Consider the following 23,809-nt stretch of genomic DNA (forward strand, 5'->3'; position numbering starts at 1 on the left):
CATCTAGCCTGGGTCTGTATGGTGGCTGTTATAAACAGTGTGTAAACGCAGATATGCAAGTATCTCTGGTATTGTGACTTAGAACCTGCAGCTACATACCCAGGCTCAGGTGCAGCTGATTATGTTTCTGTCTTTGTTTTGAGGATCTTTCACACTGAATTCCACATCTGCACCAGCCATGCATAAAGGGTCTCCTTTCTCCTTGCCCCTGCCAGCACATGATGTTCTTTGTTTTCTTGATCTCAATCATTCTGACTTCGATCAGATGATAGAATCAGCATGGTTTCCATCTGCCTTTTCTGACAACACAATTGAAGAAGGACATCGTAGATAAATTCTGGGTCTGGTTACGGAGGGATGTCTGTAGGAAGAGGACTGCCTGTTTTTATCGTTAACTCTTTTGTGCGATTGTGAAACAGGTTGTCCAGGAGGCCCTGGACAAAGCCAGGGAAGGCCGCACCTGCATCGTGATCGCGCACCGCCTGTCCACCATCCAGAATGCAGACTTGATCGTGGTGATTGAGAATGGCAAGATCAAGGAGCACGGCACCCACCAGCAGCTGCTGGCGCAGAAAGGCATCTATTCCTCAATGGTCCAGGCTGGAGCAAAGCGCTTGTGAGCTGTGACTATTTGAGGTGCTAAATACTTTTAGTATTGGTGTTTAAATACAGCTCTTAACTAAAGTTAAAAGGTGAGCACCTTTAAAGGTAATTTCATCAAGATGAGAAAGAACTTTCAGAGACTTTGCAATTAAATGAACTGAAAGCAGGGGGGAAAACATCATTAAATGAGGGCAGTGCTTTTAATTGCAGTATGTGATTTTAAAAATTTGGCAATTTTGTTTCAATTTTTAATTTCCACCATACTTTGTTAAATAATTACATTTTTTTGGTTGTGAGCCTAGCCCTTAATGGCTGCACCTTCTCTCCAGCCCTGTTAAATAATTATAAAGACTGTAAAAAGTACTGAACTATTCCCTAAGTGCCTATAAAACTAAATTTTCAAATAACCAGAGTTGTCTTGTCTGTCGTGTGTATGAATTTATATACTCTTTTAAATAGAGTGTTGTGAATAATGTCAGCTTTCAGAAAAGTGGATTTAAGACTGTGTTTAGTGGGATGGTTAAGTAAATTAAGTAATTCCTGTTGGTGGTGTCTTCTCACAGGGAGCCTCACAAAGCCACCTGTTTCACTGCTTCTTGGGCTTGTATGCTGATTTTTACATTGCTGTTGCTGGTGGCTCTCAAACCCTGCACACAGAGAAGTAGGCAGCTGTGGGAAGTGGAGTGAGGTACAGTTCTAAAGTATGCATTGTAAAGAGCTCTTCAATGATTCCAATACTTTTCTAAGTTTATACCTTTAGTTACTCTTTGATAACACTGTTTCCAGTAATTGGTGTCTTCCAAAGCTGACCTTCCTGATTGGAGATGTTTAAAATGTGCCATGATTTTCAATCCATCGTGATACAAACATGAAAGCAAGAAAACATCACAAAAAGCTTAACCCTAAAACTGTAAATGCGTGTGAGAATCACAAGCGCTGAAGCCATATCTATTAGAGGTGATTGGTATCTTCAATATATAAAGTCCTCATAAAAAGAAAGAAATCTATGAGCAAATGATATGATTGATTCATTCCCAACAAGAAGTGCATGGCAAAAAAATGCGTACAATTTCAATAATTTAAAAAAGTGCAAGTTAAACCTGGTCTATAGAGCAAGTTCCACGACAGGTAGAGCTATACAGATAAACATTGTTTCAAAAAAACAAAACAAAACAAAACAAAAAACAAAGAAACAAAAACCAAACCAAAACAAAACAACCCAACAACCTAAAAAAGAAAAAGGTGAAGGGAAAAAAAAAAAAAAGCTGACTTGCTTAGTAACTTCCAGATAAATAGAAGGTATCTTTACTGTGACATGTATTAACTATCTGTCATTGATCAAAACTTAAATATTAACAATATAACAAGTGTTTTTAATAAGCATATGCTTCAGGATAGCAAGGTCAATTCTTGAAATTCAGTTAAGAGACATAAAATGATACTGCTAAACTATAAGCTATAATACTGAAAACCGTTTAACATATATTAGTATATAAAAGTGTAACTTTAACAATAGTTGAGCATCACACACACTTACAGTTCTAGCGCTCCAGGGGGATCATGGGTTTGTATATTAGTATATAAAAGTGTAACTTTAACAATAGTTGAGCATCACACACACTTACAGTTCTAGCGCTCCAGGGGGATCATGGGTTTGTATATTAGTATATAAAAGTGTAACTTTAACAATAGTTGAGCATCACACACACTTACAATTCTAGCACTCCAGGGGGATCATGGGTGTGAAGCCACTCAAGATGCAGAACAAGTTTCTGGGATACTGAGAAAACCTTAGAGGAATTATGACTCAGCAACATGGTTACTTTAGCAAAGGTTCACATCCAGATATCTAGATCTGTGTGATATGACTAGAATGCTCACCCTGAATCTCTCTGGCTGTACTATACAGAGGCCAGACCTTTATTCCCAAACAGTGATGTCTAATTGAGTGGCAGACAAAGAGAAAGATTTGACAGAATAGGGTATACCCAACTGCCAAGAGAACAGACAGGAAAGAGAAGCTACTTAAGAGCAGCACAGAAAGAGTGGGAGAGTTTGTGGAGACTGTACAGTAAAGTTCTGGAGTACAGTACAGTTTGGTGCAGTTGAGTTTGTGCAGTTCATAGAGTTCAGAAGCAGCTTTTCCAAGCAAAGCGGTTTAGTGAAAAGCAAGGAGAACCCAGTTTGAATCAGTCAACTTAGAGAGGAGTTTTGAGCCAGAACAGCTGAGTTGAACCAGCCAGCCAGAGTTCAGAATGAACTAGAAAGGGTGAGTTTATCCAGCAGTCAGCCTCAGAGGCTGAAAACATTCTAGACCTAGGTTAGCAGACAGAGGCTGGAAGCTGACGCCTTCAAGGTCTGGCTTGCAGAAGATTACATTGTGTGGAGGCTAGAAGCCTAGGCCTAGGCCTAAGGATAGTTAGATAGAAACACTCTGGGCTCAACCCAAGCCATGTATTCATAAGGCTTGGATACAGCTCTCATCTCATCCCCTATCTGAGGAGATAAAAACAACATTTACAGAGAACAAATTTATCTTAACATAATAGACTTCTTTAGAAGGAAATAAAAAGCATTAGGTTTTCATTGCAGTCACAAATTGGAATAGCTATGTAATCTTTTTACAAAAAAACACTCTTTTGAATGAGAAACAGATAAAAAAAAAAAAAAAAACTAAAGAACATAGGAATGGAATGGATGCATAGCCACCCAAAATTTATGGCATAAACAGAAGCAGGTAAGAGGGAAGCTTGGGGGCTGCGGATGCCCTTCAGCAGTGAGAGAACTCACCTAGGATGCTTGTGTCCCTGGTTTCAATCCCAAACACTGGAGAAGGGGAGAGAGGAAGGGCAGGAGCAATGAGCAGTAACCCACAATGCAACCCAGCAGTGCACACCCAGAACCTGGAAAACAAGAGGACACAAAATTAGTAGAGTGAAACAAAGATCAGAGAGTAAGCAAAAGAGACAAAAAAAAAAAAAAGAGCACAACTTTCCCAAATACTACACACACACACTTCATACATATAATATATATATTATACCTACCTATATTTATACCTACCTATATATCTGAGGAATAGACTGATGGCAGCGAGATAAAGACTGGCTTAGAAGTTGCTGTGACTGACAGAGCTAAGAGACTCTTTCAGCAGAGAAAGAACTTATTCACATGGACATGGGTATTTGAAGTGTGCCTCCGTGATAGCTATTCATGGTTGTCAACTACATCTGGAATTAACTGAAAACTCAAGTCCCTAGGCACACTTGTGGGGAGTTTTAGTTAAGTGGATCATTGGAGGTAGGAAGGCTTACCTTAAATCCGGGTCACTTGACGTGGAAAGACCTACCCTAACTCCGGGCCACGCCTTCTCGTGGCAGCCTGTATAGAGGACAAGGAAGGAAGAAGCTTCTGCTCTTTGCTTGCCCTCACTCTTGCTTCACTGGTATTAGGGATTGCTTCTTTAGTATTGTTCCAGAATATAGTTAAGACCAGCTGAGACCTCCAGCCTTGTTGGCTGAACTAGTGGATTCTTGGACTTTCTGTTGGGAGCCATTGTTGGACTAGGTAGACCTCAGCCTGTAAGCCACTCTAATAAGTCCTCTTTCTATGTACACATGTAGATTCTTTCTCTAAGTTCTGTTTGTCTAGAGACTCCTGACTAATACAGGGCCTCAGGACACTCATTAAATTGAGATGGTTCCACTGCATGCCTTCTGTTGAGTTCATTCCTTTTCTACCCTGGGCTTCCTGATTTTCCTTGCTCATCTCAAGTGTTATCTAGTTGATGGCCAACTCTGAACAATGATGGCCCTCTATCAGACTCCCCAGCATCAGCCTCGGAATTCCAGCCAATTTGGGCTTCAACCTGTTCTGATATACAAAGTAGCCATTTGTCCTCAGATCCCAATAAAAAGTCCTTTTTTATTAAAATTCGTTTTTGCTTACTCAGCTCAGAACCCTGGTGCCTCGGCTTGCAGACTTTGGAGGGGAGGATCACCTTTCAGCACTGTGCTCCTGAGGTTGGCAACCCCCGGGGATACAGCAGGGATGCAGGAAGTACCAAATTGTGGTCTCCTCTGTATCTGCCTTATGTTAGTTTTTCCAGAAATTAACACAAGACATTCTTACCTGAATCCATATAACTTTGCCTGCCTGCGCAGGTGTGTGTGTGTGTGTGTGTGTGTGTGTGTGTGTGTGTGTGTGTGTGTGTGTGTGTTCCTGCGTGCATGCACCCTCAAGAAAGGGGGCAGAGACACAGAAACAGAGAGAAACACAGACGCAGAAAGAGATAGAGGAACCAGTGTTACTGTCAGACCTGCGGCTCAGCCTTACTCACCAGGATGGAGGAAAAAAACCTGTTTCTAAGTTTTAAGATAAAGGAAAGCCTTTATAGAGACATGTGTATATATGTCATCTCACTCTTTTTTTAAATTTAATTAATTTATTCAGATTACAACTCAATTGTTATCCCATCACTTGTATCCTCCTTCCCACTTTCACCCTATTCTCCTCCCCTAGGTCTATGACTGAGGGGGACCTCTTCCTCCACTATATGGTCATAGGCTATCAAGTCTCATCTTGGCAGCCTGCTTATTCTTTCTGTGAGTGCCACCAGGCCTCTCCACCAAGAAGAGGTGGTCAAATATGGGGGACTAGAAATGATCATACTGAGTGAGTTAACCCTGAAGCAGAAAGACTCACATGGTATATACTCACTTATAATTGGGCACTAGCCCAAAAGGCATGTCCCACGAAAGTCTTCACTTACCAGGAGATTGGGATAGATGTGAGGACATCCTACTGAGACTCTAGGTCATCTCATTCTTAAGAAACCAGATAAATGTTGCACAGTTTGGTGCCAGTGTCAGTGTTCTGGGTTTGACTTTGAACTACAGTTATCAGAGATCATCACTAGAACAAGCTGACCCACCAGGAATCCATGTAAGATCTGTATTTGTTACAATTTTTTAAGTTAAGAAAAAGAAATAAAAGGTGAAAGATTTATACAATCTGAGGAGAAACAGTCTCCACACTTGAGTGGAGAGTGGGATATGACTTTCTCATGTACTCTGGTGCCTCATATTTGACCATGTCCCCTGGAGGGGGAGACCTGGTGGCACTCAGAGGAAGGACAGCAGGTTACAGAGAAGAGACTTGATGCCCTATGAGCATATACAGGGGGAGGTAATCCCCCTCAGGAAGAGTCATAGGGGAGGGGAATAAGGGGAAAAGGAGAGGTAGGGAAGAATGGGAGGACACAAGGGATGGGATAACCATTGAGATGTAACAAGAATAAATTAATAATAAAAAATTTAAAAAAAAGAAAAAGAAATAAGATGACAGATGAAAAGTGTAAAAGTTTTGGTGAATTTAATAATTAGGGCTGAACTCTCAAAACGGAGCCTGACTTCTGTTAGAAGAGGTAGGAAAAGGAGGAGGGAGGAAGGAGGTCAGAAGAGGCAGGAAGGAGAGAGCTCCAGACAGAAAATAGCACCTGAGGGAGCACTTAAAGATCAACATGGCATGAGATGCCCTGGAGCACGAGAGGAGGGACCTTCTTCACCCTGTAAGGCCTGCCTGATGATGTAAGAGTGAAGAGTTATTTTAAATTGAAGACAAGATCCCAAGCTGTAATGATGATCCCTTGCTTTCAAAACCAAGCCCCCTTCCCAGGAGAAGAAGCCAAAGTCCTGTGAACTGGCTACATGACTTGACATTACGGAGTCCTTGGAGCTTAGCCAGCATCACATGCCAGCCATGGGAGCAGGCCTGTCACGTCCTCAGGAGGCTGCAGCCTCAGTTGGTACCTGCCTACAGGTTTCTGAGACAAAACCTGAACTACAAGGGATCATAAACAGCATCCCTTTCAAGCCACTGAGTCTCCAGAATCAGCAAGGTTCTGTGTGTCATTCAATTCACTCTCCTGGTCATCAAAAGAAATCCTGAGACTATCAGGATCCTGGCAGGTGGCTGAAGTGTGTTGTGCCTGATAGTTCTACTAACACTGGACACACCAAAAATTCTCAGTATAAATATTTGTTGAACGATACAAAAAGATATTCTGGGAGGGAAAAAAAAAAAAAGCAATTAGACAAATGATTGTGTTGGGACATTTCCACAATTGAATTACTATGTTCCACTTGGACAGTCAAACACTAAGGTGAATAACCTCTCTCTGTCCTTGGAGAAAGCAGAATAGCAAAGAGAAACCTCTGCTCTGGGACAAAGATGAATGATGAAATGTTTTCAGCTGGACGCTTTCAAAAGAGCCAGTGTGGAGCACAAGTGACCTTTGAGTTGAAACCGGAGAGTTTTCTCTGTCTCTGTGAACAGCCAAATTTCAATATTTCCCTCTCATTGATTGTTACTTGGTGGCAGAGAAGACCTAGGCTCTTCAGTCAGAGAAATATGAGTTTCTGTTTGGTCCAGAAGTTTGTTAGCTTGTGGTTCCTTGGACAAGTTACTTATTTCTTAAGGACCCTATTTTCCCACTGACCCAAAACATTTTTATTTTACTGGCTGCTTTACTGAATTGCTAAATATAATACTATATATACTAAATATAACAAAAGCACTTAGAACAATAGTCCATTATGTAAAACACAGCAAAAATAAGTGCTGACTGCCTCTTAGTCCATAGTTTTCTTGGGCTTCAAAAATACTGTTCTCGAGCCAGGCGTGGTGGCACACGTCTTTAATTCCAGCACTCGGGAGGCAGAGGCAGGTAGATCCTTGTGAGTTTGAAGCCAACCTGGTCTACAAAGTGAGTCCAGGACAGCCAAGCCTACAGGGAGAGACCTTGTTCAAAAACAACAACAACAACAACAACAAAAACAAACAAACAAACAAGAAACAAAACAAAACAAAACAAAAACCCTGTTCTTTTGGATGAAAGTAAGGTTTTATTTGGTATTCAGTAATTTAGTAGTTATTTTAGATGCCTTCTAGAATGCAAGAGAAGGTGCTTGCATCTTAAGAGTTAGTGATGTGTCGGTGTCAAGATGCAATCCTGTGGGGAGAAATGGGATGTTGAAAAGAGAAATCACTTCTGGGAGTGCCACGAGAGTCTCAAGGCTTCCTGAATAACCGAGCTACTCTTCAGAAAGGCACTGGATAAATTAACTATGTATGTCCACTCAATGAGATTTTATGGAGCACTAAGAAGACACAACTCATGGAAAAATAAGGAGGAGACCCAAATGCAAACCAAGAGAAAGAAGACAGCTGAGGCCCTGCACATAGTAGGTTTCTCATGGATAGCATGCTGGTCAGGCAAAGCCACAGACATTATAAGACCACAGTTGTCAGGTATGAGCAGGAAGGAAGGCTGATTAGAGAAAGCATCAAAGATGTTTTCAGGGCAGTGAAATTATTCTATAAGATACTGTATTGGTAGCTAGATATCATTGTAGATTTCCCCAGATTCATAGAACGTACACTAAGAAAAACGGTCCTTATTGGAAAAGTACTGCAAAGTGCAGACTTCAAGTGATTATGGTGTAGCCATGTCAGTTCATCAGTGGTAACAAATATTTTCTTGTGGGAAAAATTTTAAAGCTTGAATTTATTGAATTATTATTATTATTATTATTATTATTATTATTATTGTGAGTGATATACATGTCACAGCATCTGCATGGAGATCAGAAGACAACTTTCCAGAGGGCTTATAGGAAAGCTCTGAGTTTTCCACGTAATTTTGTTGTATAAATCTAAAACTACTCTTAAAAAAAAAAAAAGAACATACTAAATGGACCATAAAACAAAACAAAAAGCTTCATGGAGAACAAAGCTCATGGGGGCAGGAGCAGCACTGGAAAATCACCTGGAAGGGGAGAAACAGAAGTGATATTCAGGATGAGTGTCCTTTGGAGTGTTGGATGTGCGGTTGGATCCGGTGGTGCCTGTGTCTGCAGGGCTGGTGTACTGGAGAGATTTTCATCATTTGTGTTTGTGGTGTGGTTCTCTTGGAAGTGCGGGGTGGTGGTGCTGAGAGCTGCCTCACATGAGAACAGCCCTGTTTCTGCAGATATTTGTGCACTAGGGTTTAAAAACGGAAGGCACAGTTTAAATGTCTGTATAGGTAACATTTTAAAATATATTTTATTAATTTATTCATATTACATCTCAATTGTTATCCTATCCCTTGTATCCTCCCATTCTTCCCTCCCTCCCATTTCCCCTTACTCTCCTCCCCTATGACTATGACTGAGGGGAACCTCCTCCCCCTGTATATGCTCATAGGGTATCAAGTCTCCTCCCCCTGTATATGCTATCCTTCCTCTGAGTGCCACCAGGTCTCTCCATCTGGTAACATTTTATTCCTTGAGTTTTTATATTGTAGAGATAAAAATGAAAGTCTTGTCAGAGCTCTAACATGAGGTCTGGCGCCTGGGATTTGATCACTGCCTGATGAGACTTGATAGACTGTGATCAGATATGGGAAGAGCCCCTCCTCCTCCCCGTTGCCACAGGTCTAGGGGAGGGGAATAGGGCAGAGGAGGGGAGAGTGGAAACTGAAAGATAAAAGTGAGGGGATAACCATTGGGATGTAATGTGAATAAATTATAGTAAATACATTTTAATAAGAAAAACTCTTGCCCTAGTTCCAAAACAGAGTGAGAAGAGTAACTCTGAAAAGCTGACTGTACTGTTGAGCTCGTGAGTGGCCTGTATCCTTAGAGTTTCAGTCTCCGCAAGTGGACAGACACACAGGCTGGGATCTTGGGCAGGTGTCAGACCATTTTATTTAGGAAGGCAGGGGGCAAGGGAGCTTTTATTGGGAGCCTGAAAAGGAATGACAGTTATCTGATGCAGAACTATTTTATTTCTATGTTTAGACCAGTTTACAGTGGTGGCTTCCTTGTTCTGAATTTGAGTATGAAAATGTTTGCATTCCCAGAAGAGCTCACTGTCGCTCTTCACCTGGGTCTTGTGCAAAGCTGTTTAGAGGAAGGAGGGGTCTGAGAGGAGTGGAGAAGAGCAAAGGGGACGAATGGGAGGCTAGGACGAACATGATCAGACTATATCATATGCTAACTGGAAAATGCCCTTATGAATCCAGTAGTATGCACAGATAATTTACATATACACCACACACACACACACACACACACACACACAACTCCTAGGAGATACATGCTGCCACCCTCAGCTTGGTCTCTGGGGGTTAGGTCATACTTTTGTTGGGCACAGGGTCAATATAAGCATGACTGGGGGAAAAAGTCTTGGTCAGCATGGGCAATGACCCTATTACTCCCACTCTTTATAGTTTAAACAGATGACTCAGGCAGAATTTACTCATAGATTTTTTTCCGTGTTGTTTTGAGAAAGTACCAGTTTCAACCGAGCTATGGATGATACCACCTGTGTGTCTGGAAAAAAAAATCCCTGTAGCTGCAATATTCAACCACATTAGGCTAAAACATTTGGGATCAGGGAGCCCAGGTTCCTGAGCAGAGGCAATGCCTGGAGGGAGAAGGGAAATGGAGATGGTCAGTTAAAGTAGAAAGAAAGCAAACTAACTTTGAATTTTAAAATGGTGTGTGTGTGTGTGTGTGTGTGTGTGTTGCACACATGCCAAAGCACACATGTGGAGGTCAGAGGACAGATAACTTGTAAGAGTCAGTTCTTTCCTTCTACCTTATGAGTACTGGGGCCTGAACTCCAATCCTCAGGGTGAATTATCTCATAGGCCCTAAGAAAGCAAAGTTTAAAGATTTCAGTAAGAATATTAAAAGGAGTGTTTAAATGTATAAGAGGTTAAACACAAAGTACTGGTGTATGTTTTTCAATAATCTCTACTTGTGAATTAGTCTTCTCATATACTTAATTCTGAAAGAAATAATTAAAACCTTTATGGAGGAGGAAATTGAAACCAAGGTCTCCAGCATAGTAGGCAAAAGGTCTACCATAGAGCTACATGCCCATCTCTTTTCAGATTTCATGTTGAGACTATCACTAAATTGCCTAGGCTGACCTGGGATCAGCTGAAGGAGAACTCAAGAGATAGGTAGGGCACCATGGCGCTTCTCAAGGCAGTTCTGACATAAAGACAGCTTCTAGTAACTGTCCCCTGTGCCCCATGTTAGTCTAGAGAGGCAATGCTCCTCCCCAAAACTTTCTGTTCCTTAAGAGAGTTCACTATCCATTCTGGAGTTCCCACTCTTGCCTGTCTTTTGTCTATTTTATTGTGAACACTTCTATCACTGAACCCTGCTGGAATGACCAAACTTGAGTGCGACATTTCTTTCTTCCTTAGAGACTACCAGAGTGGAAAACAACCAAGAGACCGTGTCTCAAACATCTTGGAAGGTGAGAGCCAAGCTTCCTCTGACCTCCATATATACATCACAGACACACACACACACATGCATACACACTAATGTTTGCATGCACTAATGCACACATACACACACACACACGCACAGGCGCAAGCACTCGTGCGCGCACACACACACACACACACACACACACACGCACTCACACACACTCATTCATGCATGCACTAATGCACACATATACATGTGCACACACACATGCATGCACAAATAGACACACACAGCCTGTAATCCCAGTTCCCTTTTCATACAGTGCCACCACCTTGGAACCAAGGGTTCGAATAGATGAGACTATTAGGGGCGGTTCTCATTCAAACCACCACAGCTACCGACTCTTATTAGCCTATGCCTCTGACAAACTAAGGTCACACCTGCTCTCTTCCACACTTAATTCCTGACCTCCATCTGTCTTTAGGGCTGTATCTTTTCTTTTGGAAATTTCAGAAATGAGCATGAAGCGAAAGAGTGGCATATATCAGTGCTTACAACATTCAGGCAGCTTTCAATGTTTACTTTTCTAAAGAAGCTCACAGTCGAGCACAAGAGGAAAGAGCTGAAAGCAATTGTAACCCATATAGTGAGTGGAATGTAGTATAATTTAACCAATGTAACCAACATTGCAGCTTGAGCCCATTTTCCATTAGCATACTAGAATGCCCGAGGCCGGATAATTTATGGAGGACAAAATATTTAGCTTATAGTTTGGGAAGCTGAAAATCTAAGAATTGTAAACTTCATTGGCTTGGCTTCTGGTGGAGTAACCCCAGCTACTTCACTTTATGGGGAATGGCATCACTGAGAAAGGGAAAGCTCACATGGTGAGACAAGAAGTCAGAGAACAGAGAAACATCCGATCCCACACGTCTTAAAGATACCATGACCACACAGAACCAACATGCTGCGTGCATACACTTCCCCAAATGAGCACTCGAGGGATACGCTCAAAGTGTGTCCCAGCCGTAGGAATAACTAATCTGAAGTTATACATAGCTGTTGGCATGATAGGCTCTATTCTACCTCTTATTTTGTGATGAGGATGTCTATAAGAATTGGTATCTGATTTTGTTTCACTGTGGGGTAAGCATGAGGCCATATGAAGGTTTTTGTAACAGCCATAAAGGGCTGTATGAGGATTCTCTGAGGACGAAAGAGTATGGTTCTGGAGAATGGGAGATTAGCAGAATCTTATACTCTGTTACTTTGCAGCCCTTCTCCATTGATGAAAAACACACAGATTGGCAAATGTAACTTTAGAAATTTCTTTCTTTCTCTTCGGTGTAAAACATCAGTGTGAACAGTTCCTCTGAGCCATGTGCTCCTACAACTTCAAGGTGCTGCCTCTCTTTGTGGTGAGATGAATGGGACCACCAGTGTGGATAAGAATCCCTGACCGTGTAAACCGAATAAACAATCCATCCTCCTCCCTCCTTCTCCTGGGTACTTTTTGACAGCAATGAGAAAAGCGACTCACACAGAAACTTAGTGTGGCTGTTGCTGTGACTTCCTGTCCACATGTAGCTAAGAAACTTTATAATTGGTTTGTTGTAGAAATCCGGGGAAGTTTGGAGACATGAGCTTGAGAAGGCTGAGAATTCTGGAAGCAAAGCTTAACAAGGAATTCTGGGGGGAGTTCAGAAGACCAGGATGCCAATGGGCGCACAGACAGTGAAGCTCAGGGCCACTGGGTTTCTTCAGAGACTAAGAACTCTATTGGCAATTGATAAATAGCTCATTCCTCTTTGGTAAGTCTACAATTTGTCTGTGTAAATCTGAATTTAAAAGTAATGGGCTGGTTAATTTGGAGGAAGACATTTTAAGCCAGCACAGTATTTAGGATATAGTTTTGCTTTTACGGAATGATTTTAATGCTTTTAATGTTTTACTGTGAGAATCAGGGGCAAAAAGCAGGACAGAATGATTTGAAAAATATACAGTTTGGCCAGAAAAATGAGTATATTTATAGCTGAGGATAAATAGAATGTGACTATTAAAGAAATTGATAGCATAAAAAGAAATCAAGTATTTTGTCCCGGGAAAATACGGCAGATGTGTTAGGGGCATTTCTGAATCCGTTAGCCCTCGACCATAACATAATCATGGAAGAAGAGGCTTTCATCACTCTTTATAGAGCCTGCACACATAGGTTCTCTTAGAGAAGTCTTTCCCAGGCTCTGCTGCTGAGCCCTTCAACGGCAAGGCAGACAGTGGCTGATGGAGCCTTGGCATTAGCTACGTGGTTCTGGTTGTGTAGGCACGAAGTTAGGGGGTTCCGGAGGTTTCTGTTATGATTTCAAAGGAAATACTAAGAGGTTGTGTAATGTGTGATGGGGTACGATCCCTTCAGGCTGCCTCTGAGGGGCCTGTGTGTGAAGTTATAAGAGTAAATAAAGCTCAGTCTACAATGGCGACCCCGGGATTCGGGAGACGTCAGGAACATAGGCTGTTTATAGAAGAAAGCTGTAGACAGCGGGCGTAGTCCAGAGGAGAACCCTCAGGAACGGGGTTTCCTCAGCTGCTCAGAGCTCAGAACTCACCTCTGCTGAATATGGAGCAATAGAATTCAGTGTTCAGCCTTGTGGGTTTCTACCTTGTTTTGGTCCCCTCCGTTTTTGCATTTCTCCCATTCTTCAGTTTGGGGGTTGAGAATGTTCATTCTGTGCTACTATATACCGCAAACATATAGCTCCCTTTCGATTTTACATGGGCACACAGCTAAAGCTTTGTCTTGAGTCTCAGAAAGTCTTCAAATTTAGACTTTTGAACAATGTTGGAACTGCTAAGAGTATCGTTTCTCTGAGAGATGGATCAAATGAGTTTTGTATTATTAGAAAACTGCACATCTTTTGGGGGCTAGGGACAGATCATTATGGTTTGGATAATTAAACCTTCCCTACAGGCTCATGAGCTAACCAATTGCTTCCTGGCTGGTGGTGCTCTTGGGAGATATAGAAACCTTAGATGGGGCTACCTGGTAAAGGCAGGCCACCAGTCCACGCCTTTGATGATCACACCTGTTCCCAGTTCCTGCCTTTTCCTGGCTTTCTATTCATCAGGAGGTGAAGAAGTTACTTTGCACCCCACACTCTCACCACTACCAGGTTCTGCCCAAGTGCATGGGGTCAAGCCACTTTGGACTGAACCTTCCAAAACCGTGGGCAAAATAAATCACACACCCCACCCCACCCCACCTTAAGAAATTTGGTACTAACTTCTGGGGAAACAAGGCAGGCCTGTTGTTTCCTATTTATCCTGCTAAGTACAACTAAAAAATACTGAATGGTACATCTAAAAAAAAAATTGAAGAAGACGCTGAAAACTGGAGATAATAAGGCAGACTGGCCAAAGGTCATGCCACCCAAAGAACAACACAGTAGCAAGTTCCTGCTTTGTTGGTTTGTTGCCTCATCGACCCCAGCTGAAGGAGGAAGTAATTCAGAAATGACAACAGGCAGAGGCAAAAGCCCCTGCTGTCTACCCAAAGGACCTAGGTAGGAGCAGGCGAGTAAGGCGAGCGGTTGAGAAGTGAGGTACCCACGGCTTTGGTGGTCCTCAGAGCACCAGGTACCTATGGTGGGGCATCACATCCCAGCAGGAGCGTGTGGCAGAGCAAAACTGCTTATGTAACCAGTTAGAGAGCAAAGAGAAAGAGGAAGGCATTGTGGCCCCACAGTCCCTTCACAATGTCCCCTAATGACCTGCAGATCTTCCACTAAGTTCCACCCCTGAAAGATTCTAGCACTTCTGCAAAGTGTCCCTATGGAGACCAGGCCTTTAACACATGGACATTTCTGGAGCATGCCAGACCCAGTTTTTTGTTTGTTTGTTTGTTTGCTTGTTTGTTTTGTTTTTCGAAACAGGGTTTCTCTGTGTAGCCTTGGCTATGCTGGACTCACTTTGTGGACCAGGCTGGCCTCTAACTCACAGAAATCCACCTGCCTCTGCCTCCCAGGTGCTGCCAAAGATTTATTTATTTATTATTTATACAGTATTCTGCCTGCATGTGTGCCTGCAGGACTAGAATAAAATCAATGGCACCCTCTTCATAGAGAGTGATTATTGTTGTATTTGACAATATTATGGAAATTTTAAAATATTTTGGTGAACCTAGTTTGTTTATGTTGACCTTGACTTATAGGAAATTCTTACTTGTACTATAAATATTTTATTGTAAAGATGAAAATACTTATTTATTTCACACATGAATCTTCTTTATGCTAAGAGACCACTAGAAGAAGAAGAAGAAGAAGAAGAAGAAGAAGAAGAAGAAGAAGAAGAAGAAGAAGAAGAAGAAGAAAAACATGTTGGTGGTCTTTCCCAGGGATGTAAAAGGTTGGAGTCATCTGGCCAGAGGTAGAGGCCCAATTCCATCAGATACTAACTGCATAAGATTAGCATACTCTTTTGGAGTCCCCGTTTCCCCACTCTAGGCCGAAAACACAATAGATCTTTCCTTATTTAAACATTTTTTTTTTTAAAATTTGAGATTCAGATAAGAGTATATACATGTGTGATTATACTGTAAGGCACCATATAAGCCTGGGTGGTTTGGGTACTGGAGTGACACCTCGTTTTCTTTATATCTTCTAATTCTAAATCTTAGTTAGGAAACAATATGTGTGAGATTGCTAGATGTCTCCATGAATTAAACAAAGTTACCTTTTCTTATGTGAATCTTACCCACTATAGAGATAATGACAGCAAGAAGCCTAATATATCCATAAACTGTATTTTAGGCAGCAATTAATCAAACCAAGTGGGGATGGCAGCACTGAGAGACTAAAGACTGTGGAATTCATCTTCTAAAGTGGAAACAGGGCTGCTGTCATTGCCAAGATGATAACTGAGATGTGACTTGTGGGAAGTGAAAGTATGAAGCATGTGACTGCCAGGGAAAGAGAATTTGAGGCAGAAGGAACTGGTGCGTCTACTGCCTCTCTTATTTAAGGAAAATCAAAAATGCAAGTGCGGCTAGGGCAGAGTTAGGCAAGGAAGGAAGAAGAAAAAGAGGTCAGAAAGGTCAGGGAGAGGGCAAAGCACTGAGGGCTATGACTAGGGAACTGGGCCAACACAGAGTTGCAAGGGGCGGAGCAACGCAAGCATATTCACCGCTTAAATCACTGCGTGTCAGGCCTTTCTTCTTCTCTTCTTCTTCTTCTTCTTCTTCTTCTTCTTCTTCTTCTTCTTCTTCTTCTTCTTCTTCTTCTTCTCTTCTTCTTCTCTTCTTCTTCTTCTCTTCTTCTTCTCCTCCTCCTACCCCTCCTCCTCCTCCTCCTCCTCCTCTTCTTCTTCTTCTTCTTCTTCTTCTTCTTCTTCTTCTTCTTCTTCTTCTTCGAGACTTAGTTGACTTTCTTTTTCTTGTATAAAAATCCCTATGTGGTAGTCACAACTGGAGCCTGGGTCCTCTGAACAGAGACTCTGGTGTGGGTTTTCACAAGATGATCAGTCCTTCTTTGGAAGGAGAATAGAGACAGAGATGGGGCAGAGACCAATACGGAGGAACAATTAAGCTATCATGGCAACTCAGATTAGAGATGGTAGTGGTTTTTGTGTGGTGGTGGTAGAACTGGGCATATGGGGAAGGGTTCAAATTTGGGGTATATTTTAAAGGAAAATCAACACAATTCCAGACAGACTGATTATAGGGCATTGAAGAAATAGAAAGATAAGTGACTCTGATTGTGTCGACAACTAGAAAACCAGAACTGCCAGCTGAGGAGGAAAGGCCCACTGGAGGGGCCAGCTTGAAGGAATTAGGACTCAAGTGAGCATGTTAGATTTGAGATGCCACTAAACATTCAACACAATCATCCAGGGTGCTTTGAACACAAAAAGGATCTGGGAAGGGGATCTAGCAAAAAAAATATATATATATATAACAATGACAAATTCTTGGATATGAATGAAACTATGAGAGTGAGATGACAAATAATGTGAGAATGGAGAGACTAAGACATCAAGAAGTGAGCTTTGAAGCACCCCCATTCCACCTCAGAAATTAAAAACCAAAAAACAAACAAAGAAACAAACAAACAAACAAGAATAACAAAAAATGGCCACCTCCATCAACTCATCCCATACTGAGACTTCCCAAGCGTTCCTCCACAAGCTAGCCTGGAGAGTCTCCCTACCATCCAATCTTCATCTGGCCACAGCCCATTGTATCTGGACTAGGGCCCAGAGCTAGTGCCCCAGTCTAGTCTGGCCACCCACGCCTTGGCAGCATCTGTCCTCTAAGCTTCTGCAAGGTTCTATTTCCTGTGCTCCAGCAGAGATGACTACCGAAAACCACATACAATCAAAGTGCAGAGATGTGGAGCCCACTCCCAGTAGATACATCTACAAAACACTCCTGGTCCTAAGGCTCAGGGGTCGTTGCTGAAGCAGGGGCAGGAAGACTCTAAGAGTCAGAGGATCAGGGAATTTTCTGTGAGACTGTGTCTCCTAACAATATCAGAAATAACTATTAGTCTCCCCAACATGACTGCCCAAAGGTGAGTTGAAGATGACATCAGTGAACATGCCATGGACAGAGAAAATTTGAGCCAGAGGGAACTGGTGTGTCTACTGGTGTGTATGTCAGTGGACAGAGAAAAGCCCACAAGTCCTCAACACTACACAAAGAACTATAGGCAACCAAGGAAAGCTGAGAGTGGAAAAGGAGTCTCTCCTGGGGAAGAACACACCATTTGGTTTTTCAGTGCCAAACAGTCATGCCTGAAAATATACATATGGGTAGTACTATATGGGTTGAAGAAATTATATTTAGAAATAAATGTTTATACATATGCATATATGCACACAATAATAGTTAGTGAAAAGGTAGGCCATGATTTTGAAGAGGGGAAGAAAGGGTTATAGGTTTAGAAGGAGGAAAGGGAAGGGAGAAATCTTGTAGTTATTATAATCTTGAAAATAATACAAAACAAAAACTATAAAAAGTCGAGGCTGAAAAGACTGAGAAAAATGGCTAGGAAAGCACAAGAAATGGATGGCCTCCTGTAATCCAGAAATGTGAATCAGGAATAGACTATGATTAAGTCATCAAATATTTTAATTTCTCAAGTACAAAAAGGACTAGGTTCTCAACCATCCTAATGCTGAGAGCCTTTAATACAGTTCCTAATGTTGTGGTGACCCCCAAACACAACATTATTTTGTTGCAACTTCGTAACTCTAATTTTCTATTCTTACTGCATGCATAATGCAAGCATCTGGCATGCAGGATATCTGATGTGTAGTCTCCAAAGGGGTTGCGACCCACAGCTTGAGAACCACTGAACTAAGGCCTTTCGATTTAGCAATGTAGAGGCTATCTATCACTGACCCTGATATGAACAGTTTCACTAGGGTTAGAGGGTCAAATTCCTGTTTAGATTGGCTCTAAGAAAGAACAAGAGGACAGGAAATAGAGGTCATGGCAGACCTCTTTCAAGAAGTCTGCCTTCAAAGAGGAGAGAAATGCGAGGTACCCTATGAAAGAAGAGAGCCAACAGAGCTTTTTAAGATGGAAGAAGTATGCACATGTGTATGTTAGGAGAAATGAGGTGCAGAGGTGAGAAGGTGAGTGACCCTTGACATCTTCTTTGGCATACAAACCCCGTAAGATACTGAGAAGGATGGACTTGGAGGTGTAGAAATGCAAAGGAAGATGACTGCATGATCAACTCACTTAGAGAAACACTCTCCCTGGGAAGAGACCGAGTGAGTGCAGCCACAGCGAGATGGTGAACGTCCCTATGGTCACTTTTGTTTTATCAGTGCAATAAGAAACACTATGATGGGGCTGGAGAGATGGCTCAGGGGTTAAGAGCACTGACTGCTCTTCCAGAGGTCCTGAGTTCAATTCCCAGCAACCACATGGTGGCTCATATCCATCTTTAATGTCATCTGATGTCCTCTTCTTGCCTGCAGGTGTACAAACAGGCAGAACATTGTATACATAATAAATAAATAAATCTTAAAAAAAAAAAAAAAAAAAGAAAGAAACACTATGATTCAGTAGAACGCAAAGGCAGGGTAAGAGTGATGGAGGTCTGAGCCAAGAGATGGCAGGAAACAACTTCCCAGTGCTAGAGTGGATGAACTAAGGAAACATTTGTGGTTGTTGGGATGCATCAGTGAATGACACAGAAAACAAATTTTATCATTGTGAGTCTAGAAGCCATGGAGTTGGCAATAAGTGGAAAGTGTAAGTATGGTAAGAATACAGTACAGAACCAATGAAATCCTTGGCAAGACCAGTCAAGTGGTTTGTGCTTTTCAGACAGAGGGTGCTGCACAGTAGGAGATAGTAGTGGATAGTTGGAACTTTCCAGGGTTGTGGCTTCACTAATATAAGCAGAGAGAACAAGGGGGTCGTGGCTGTTTGCAGCCTCAATTATGAAGGAGAGTGGGGCACAAGGAACAGGGAAGGTGCAAAGGTGAATGGGTTGGAGGCTGCATTAGAGAAAGAACATGGTTAACTGTTTTATCCTCTTTGCTTCCAGACTGTAGTTAAAAAAAAAAAAAAGAGTGGCTACGTGCTCAGTCCTGATGAGACTCGATGAGCTGGGGTGGATGGAAGTTGTTTCCTGCCATCTATTGGCTCAGACCTCCATCATTCTCACCCTGCCTTTGCATGCTACTGAATCACAGTATTGCGCTGATAAAGCAAAAGTGATCATAAGGAGCAGGGAGGGGAAAGGGAGGAAGGGTGGGTCTGGGAGGAGAGGAGCAAAGGGCCTATGACTAGGATGTAAAGTGAATTAAAGAAAAGTGGCTAACGATCCAGTTGTTGTTGGGCACACCTGTAATCCCAGCCCTCAGCACTTAGGAGACCGAGACACATGGATCTGTGAGTTCGAGACCAACCTGGTCTGTAGAGTGAGTTCTGGGACAGCCAGGGCTACACTGAGAAAACCTATCTCTAAATACCAAAACCAAACCAAAGCAACACAACAGCAGCAGCAACAACAAAGAGCGACTAAGAATGCAGCCTGGATCAGAGTCCAGCCCCACCAGTCATAAGCTCTTTTCCCTTATTTGTTTGTCTCCCTCCAGAATACACTGTCTTGATTGCTGTAGTTGCATGGTAAGTTTTCATATGCAGTAAACCAAGGCTCCCACATATCCTACGATTTTTCAAACTAAGAGTGAAATGAATTTTCAGGACGAAAAAGCTGAGAAAATTCATCACCAACTTAAAAAGAAGAAGAAGAAGAAAAAAAAAGCATAAGAGTGCTCTTTAGCTGGAAAGGAAACTGTCCAAGATGGCTAATGTACATCCAGTGTGGATGCATTAGACTGAAGAAAACGGTCAGGATGGTAGTGTTGACGTTTGAAGAAGTCAGAGGAAAGAACATGGTACATACACATAGAAAACCAAAATTATCAACTCATGAGTGATGACATTCCAGGAGCCACAAATACATAGATAAGATTAAAGTGCACGGTGGTACTTAGTGTCAAAGTTGTTGGTGGAGTAAGTGGGCCTGAGAGTTCTAGACTCCAGGCGTTATCCGGGAAGAAGAAAGCACAATGATTAGTAAATCGTGCCTGTTATAATCCTGAGGAAGGCGGCAACTACTAAATAAAACAGTAGAAATAAAATCATGAATAAAAATCATTGATCTGAAGGAGATTAAAAATTTAGGTAGAAAAGGAAAATACCCACAGGACAAATAAAAAACAGTAAGACAGCAGATTATCTTGACTTGCCTTGGACTGGGACCTCTTGCTGCCTTGCTGAGGTCAGTGACAAGGAAGTCATCACATTATCCCACGGCTGAGCTGACTGATGGCAGTGGAGATTAAAAATAAAGTCAGGAGATATCTGGACACCTGCTGCTGACAGTCACGCAACACAGCACAAGCTCGGGTGGGCTGTAGACACACAGAGGCCCACTTGTCTCCATGCCATGCAGTAGTGGAGGAGGAAGACATCCATAGGCCTGCCCACCATGTCACGCACGTGGGCTGCAGACAACCAGAGGACTGTTCAACACCATACTATGTATGGTCATATCTGGGTCTATAGCTATGCAGCCTGGGACCACATGGTTGCCCAGGGGCTGTGCAGACCTGGCCTTCACCCCTCACTGTCTGTGGTACTCTGGAGAGCTGGCCCCAACTCTCATTAGCAGCAGCACATGGCCCTAGGCCTTGCAGGGTAGCACAGTGTAGCTGGCCCTGGTGGTGGGCACACAAGTGAGCCTGCCCAAGGGTGTGGGCATAGGAGTGCTGACCCCACCACCCATGTAGCATGAGGTGGTATGGATGTGGGGGTAGTGTCCTTTCTCCTAGACCCTCCCCCTTCGCAGTCAGGAGAGCTGGCCTTGCTCTTTGCTGGCAGGAGAGCCTGGACCTCACCTGGGTATCACAGTGGAATTGGCCCTGATGGCTAAGGCACAGGTGAGCCAGCCCCACTTGGGAAAGTGGGCCCCATGCCTTGACTGGGGGCAGAGTTGAGCTGTCTTTAGAGGCATGGGTGTGGGTGAGCGAGCCCTAAAGGCATGAGAGGATGAGAGCTGTCATTGACTCCTGCTGCTGGTGGCACTGGGTGGCCTAGCCTGAGCAGTGCTGGAAAACTAGCCCTGGTGGTGGGGATATGGGAGAGTTGTTAGGCTGACCAGTTCAGTTACCATGCAGGCCCAGACCCAGGACTTTGAGTTGGTCTACCCCAAAATCTATATCATCTGTGAACAGTTAGGGCCCATGAAAGGACCAGTCTTGCTGATGCAAAGCTTCGGTATCTCCAGGACACAGAGCAACAAGAGGATAACTGGGAGAAGTTCTGGTGAGGAGCCAATATTGATGGTTTCACAGAGGTGAGAGACCTTGAACCAGACCAATGATTCATTGCAATGATCATTTGCAAGTGAAGGTGTGTGGACAGAGAGGTATACTGTGGACACACTGCGGCATCCCACAGCTTCCATGATGGCGATGTTTTCTATGCTTTGTTTTACTTCTTTTATTTGTGTGTTTTTATTTGGGGGAGGGGTAGAAGAGCAGAGGGCAGATACAGGGGGATGGGGAGATGAGTGGGACTGTGGTGCATGGTGTGAAACTCACAAAGAAACAATAAAAAGCAAAAATACAAAAAAAAGACAGCAGATTATACGAAGGACATCAATGCCAATCTCCAGCATCAGTGTACAAGTGTCTAAATATCTTGGCATAAGGAAAAATTTAGAGGGCAGGAGAGAGAGCTCAGTCAGGAAAAGACATTCTGTGCAAGTAGAGGGATCTTAGTTCAATCAGCAGTACCTGTGTAGCACGTTCATTATCCAGTTCTTGGAAGGTGGAAAAAGGCAGATCTGTGGTGCTTGCTGACCAGTCAGCCTAGCCACACAGGTGAGCCTCAGGTCCCATCTCAAAACCAAGGTGTGCATTCACTGGCGCACACACACGTGTGTGTGTGTGTGTGTGTGTGTGTGTGTGTGTGTGTGTGTGTATAATTTGTGTGTGTGTGTGTGTATAATTTGTGTGTGTTTGTGTGTGTGTGTATGTGTGTGACACGTACACATACACACACAGAGGGGGCAGTTCTTTTAGTAGTGTAATGCAAAGGAGAAATACAATTTGTCTTTATGATTTAAATACAGTACATATTCGGGTTCTATTTGACACATGAGTTACTGGAGGGACTTATCAGACAGAGTGTTTCTTGTTATCAAACAAATGCAGAAATGGCCCCTGAATTATCTGGGATACAATAAACTGGTGCTGCCCATAATCCTAAAAGACACTTTCCTGAACACCATGATTCTAAGCCCCCCTCCCTGCCCCCCGCCCCAGTCAGGATCCTGAGAGATTAAAGTGCAAATGTTAAAATCCTGAAAGTCAAAAGTTCTTTTTTGTTTTTAACTTCTACCATTGTATTTGTTGCTATTATTTAAATTTCAGCATTATTCTTGTCTTTAGGTTTCTTAAAGAGTATTTTTATTTTTCAAACTTTTTATTAATTCTTTATCCTTACTGCCCGTTGTTACATATTTCTTTTAACCATTCCACACATTGACACAGAAATTATATACAGTGCTTAGAGACTGCTAGGCATCTTTTGAAAATTTAAAGAGCATTATCACACACACCACATACTTTGGAGTTCTCCTCTTTAAATATCTGCATTTGTAAAAGATAAAGTTTCTCAGGACCTTGACATTTTGGGTGAGTTGTATGTGCCATGGTGACCCAGGAAGATATTTCTGGAAGACTTCTGTCTGTCACAGTAGTTCAAAAGTTTGTTTTCTACATTATTTTTATGGTGTGTGTGTGTGTGTGTGTGTGTGTGTGTGTGTGTGTCTGTGTGTGTGTATGTGTGCGCTCCTGTGTATAGGTAGATGCTTGTAAGTAAGGTACCCATGGAGGCCAGCTGTGTTGGATCTCTCTGGACCTGGAGTTACAGGCTGTTGTGTGCTGTCTGGAATAGGTTCTGGGAGCCACACTCAGGTCTACTGTAAGAGCAGTAGGTACTCTTAACTGCTGGGGCATCTCTCTAGTGCCTTGTTCCTGGATTTCAGATGACCACAGTGATGTAACGAAGTGCACATATCAGCCAACCACAGTGTATACGTTTATACAATTCATTTCTTGACTGATTTCTTTTTTATTACACTTTTGAGAATTCCATACATGTACACAATCACACCTACCCCCATTTCCTCCTTCCAACTTCCTCAATGCCCCCCCCCAAGCACTCTCCCACCTTTAGACCTAATATTATATTCCAATAAGCCAGGTTAGTACTATCCATATCTGCATGAATGTGAAACTATCCCCTGGAACATAGGAAACCTACTAGAGACCACATCTTCAAAGATGGTCATCCCCCTCCCCAGAAACTACCCACTGCCAATAGCTCTTCAGTAAGGGGCGGCGCC

At 42.6% G+C, this 23,809-nt stretch overlaps 1 protein-coding gene across 15 annotated transcripts in view; it reads left to right on the forward strand.

Annotated features, from left to right (window-relative positions):
• Positions 1–23,809, forward strand: part of LOC127194577 (phosphatidylcholine translocator ABCB4) — a 258,699-nt gene that overhangs the window by 168,538 nt on the left and 66,352 nt on the right. For 5 of the 15 annotated variants that reach the window (XM_051152055.1, XM_051152054.1, XM_051152056.1 and 2 more), the window contains one exon: positions 420–968. The exons of the other annotated variants lie outside the window; for them this stretch is intronic. In XM_051152055.1, coding sequence (XP_051008012.1) covers positions 420–620 — 201 coding nt within the window. In that variant the 3' untranslated portion in view covers positions 621–968. Of the gene's footprint in view, positions 1–419; positions 969–23,809 lie in introns of those variants that run through there. 15 annotated transcript variants of the gene reach the window in all.

The sequence above is a fragment of the Acomys russatus genome, chromosome 10 (assembly GCF_903995435.1).
Source record: "Acomys russatus chromosome 10, mAcoRus1.1, whole genome shotgun sequence".
Classification (NCBI taxonomy): domain Eukaryota; kingdom Metazoa; phylum Chordata; class Mammalia; order Rodentia; family Muridae; genus Acomys; species Acomys russatus.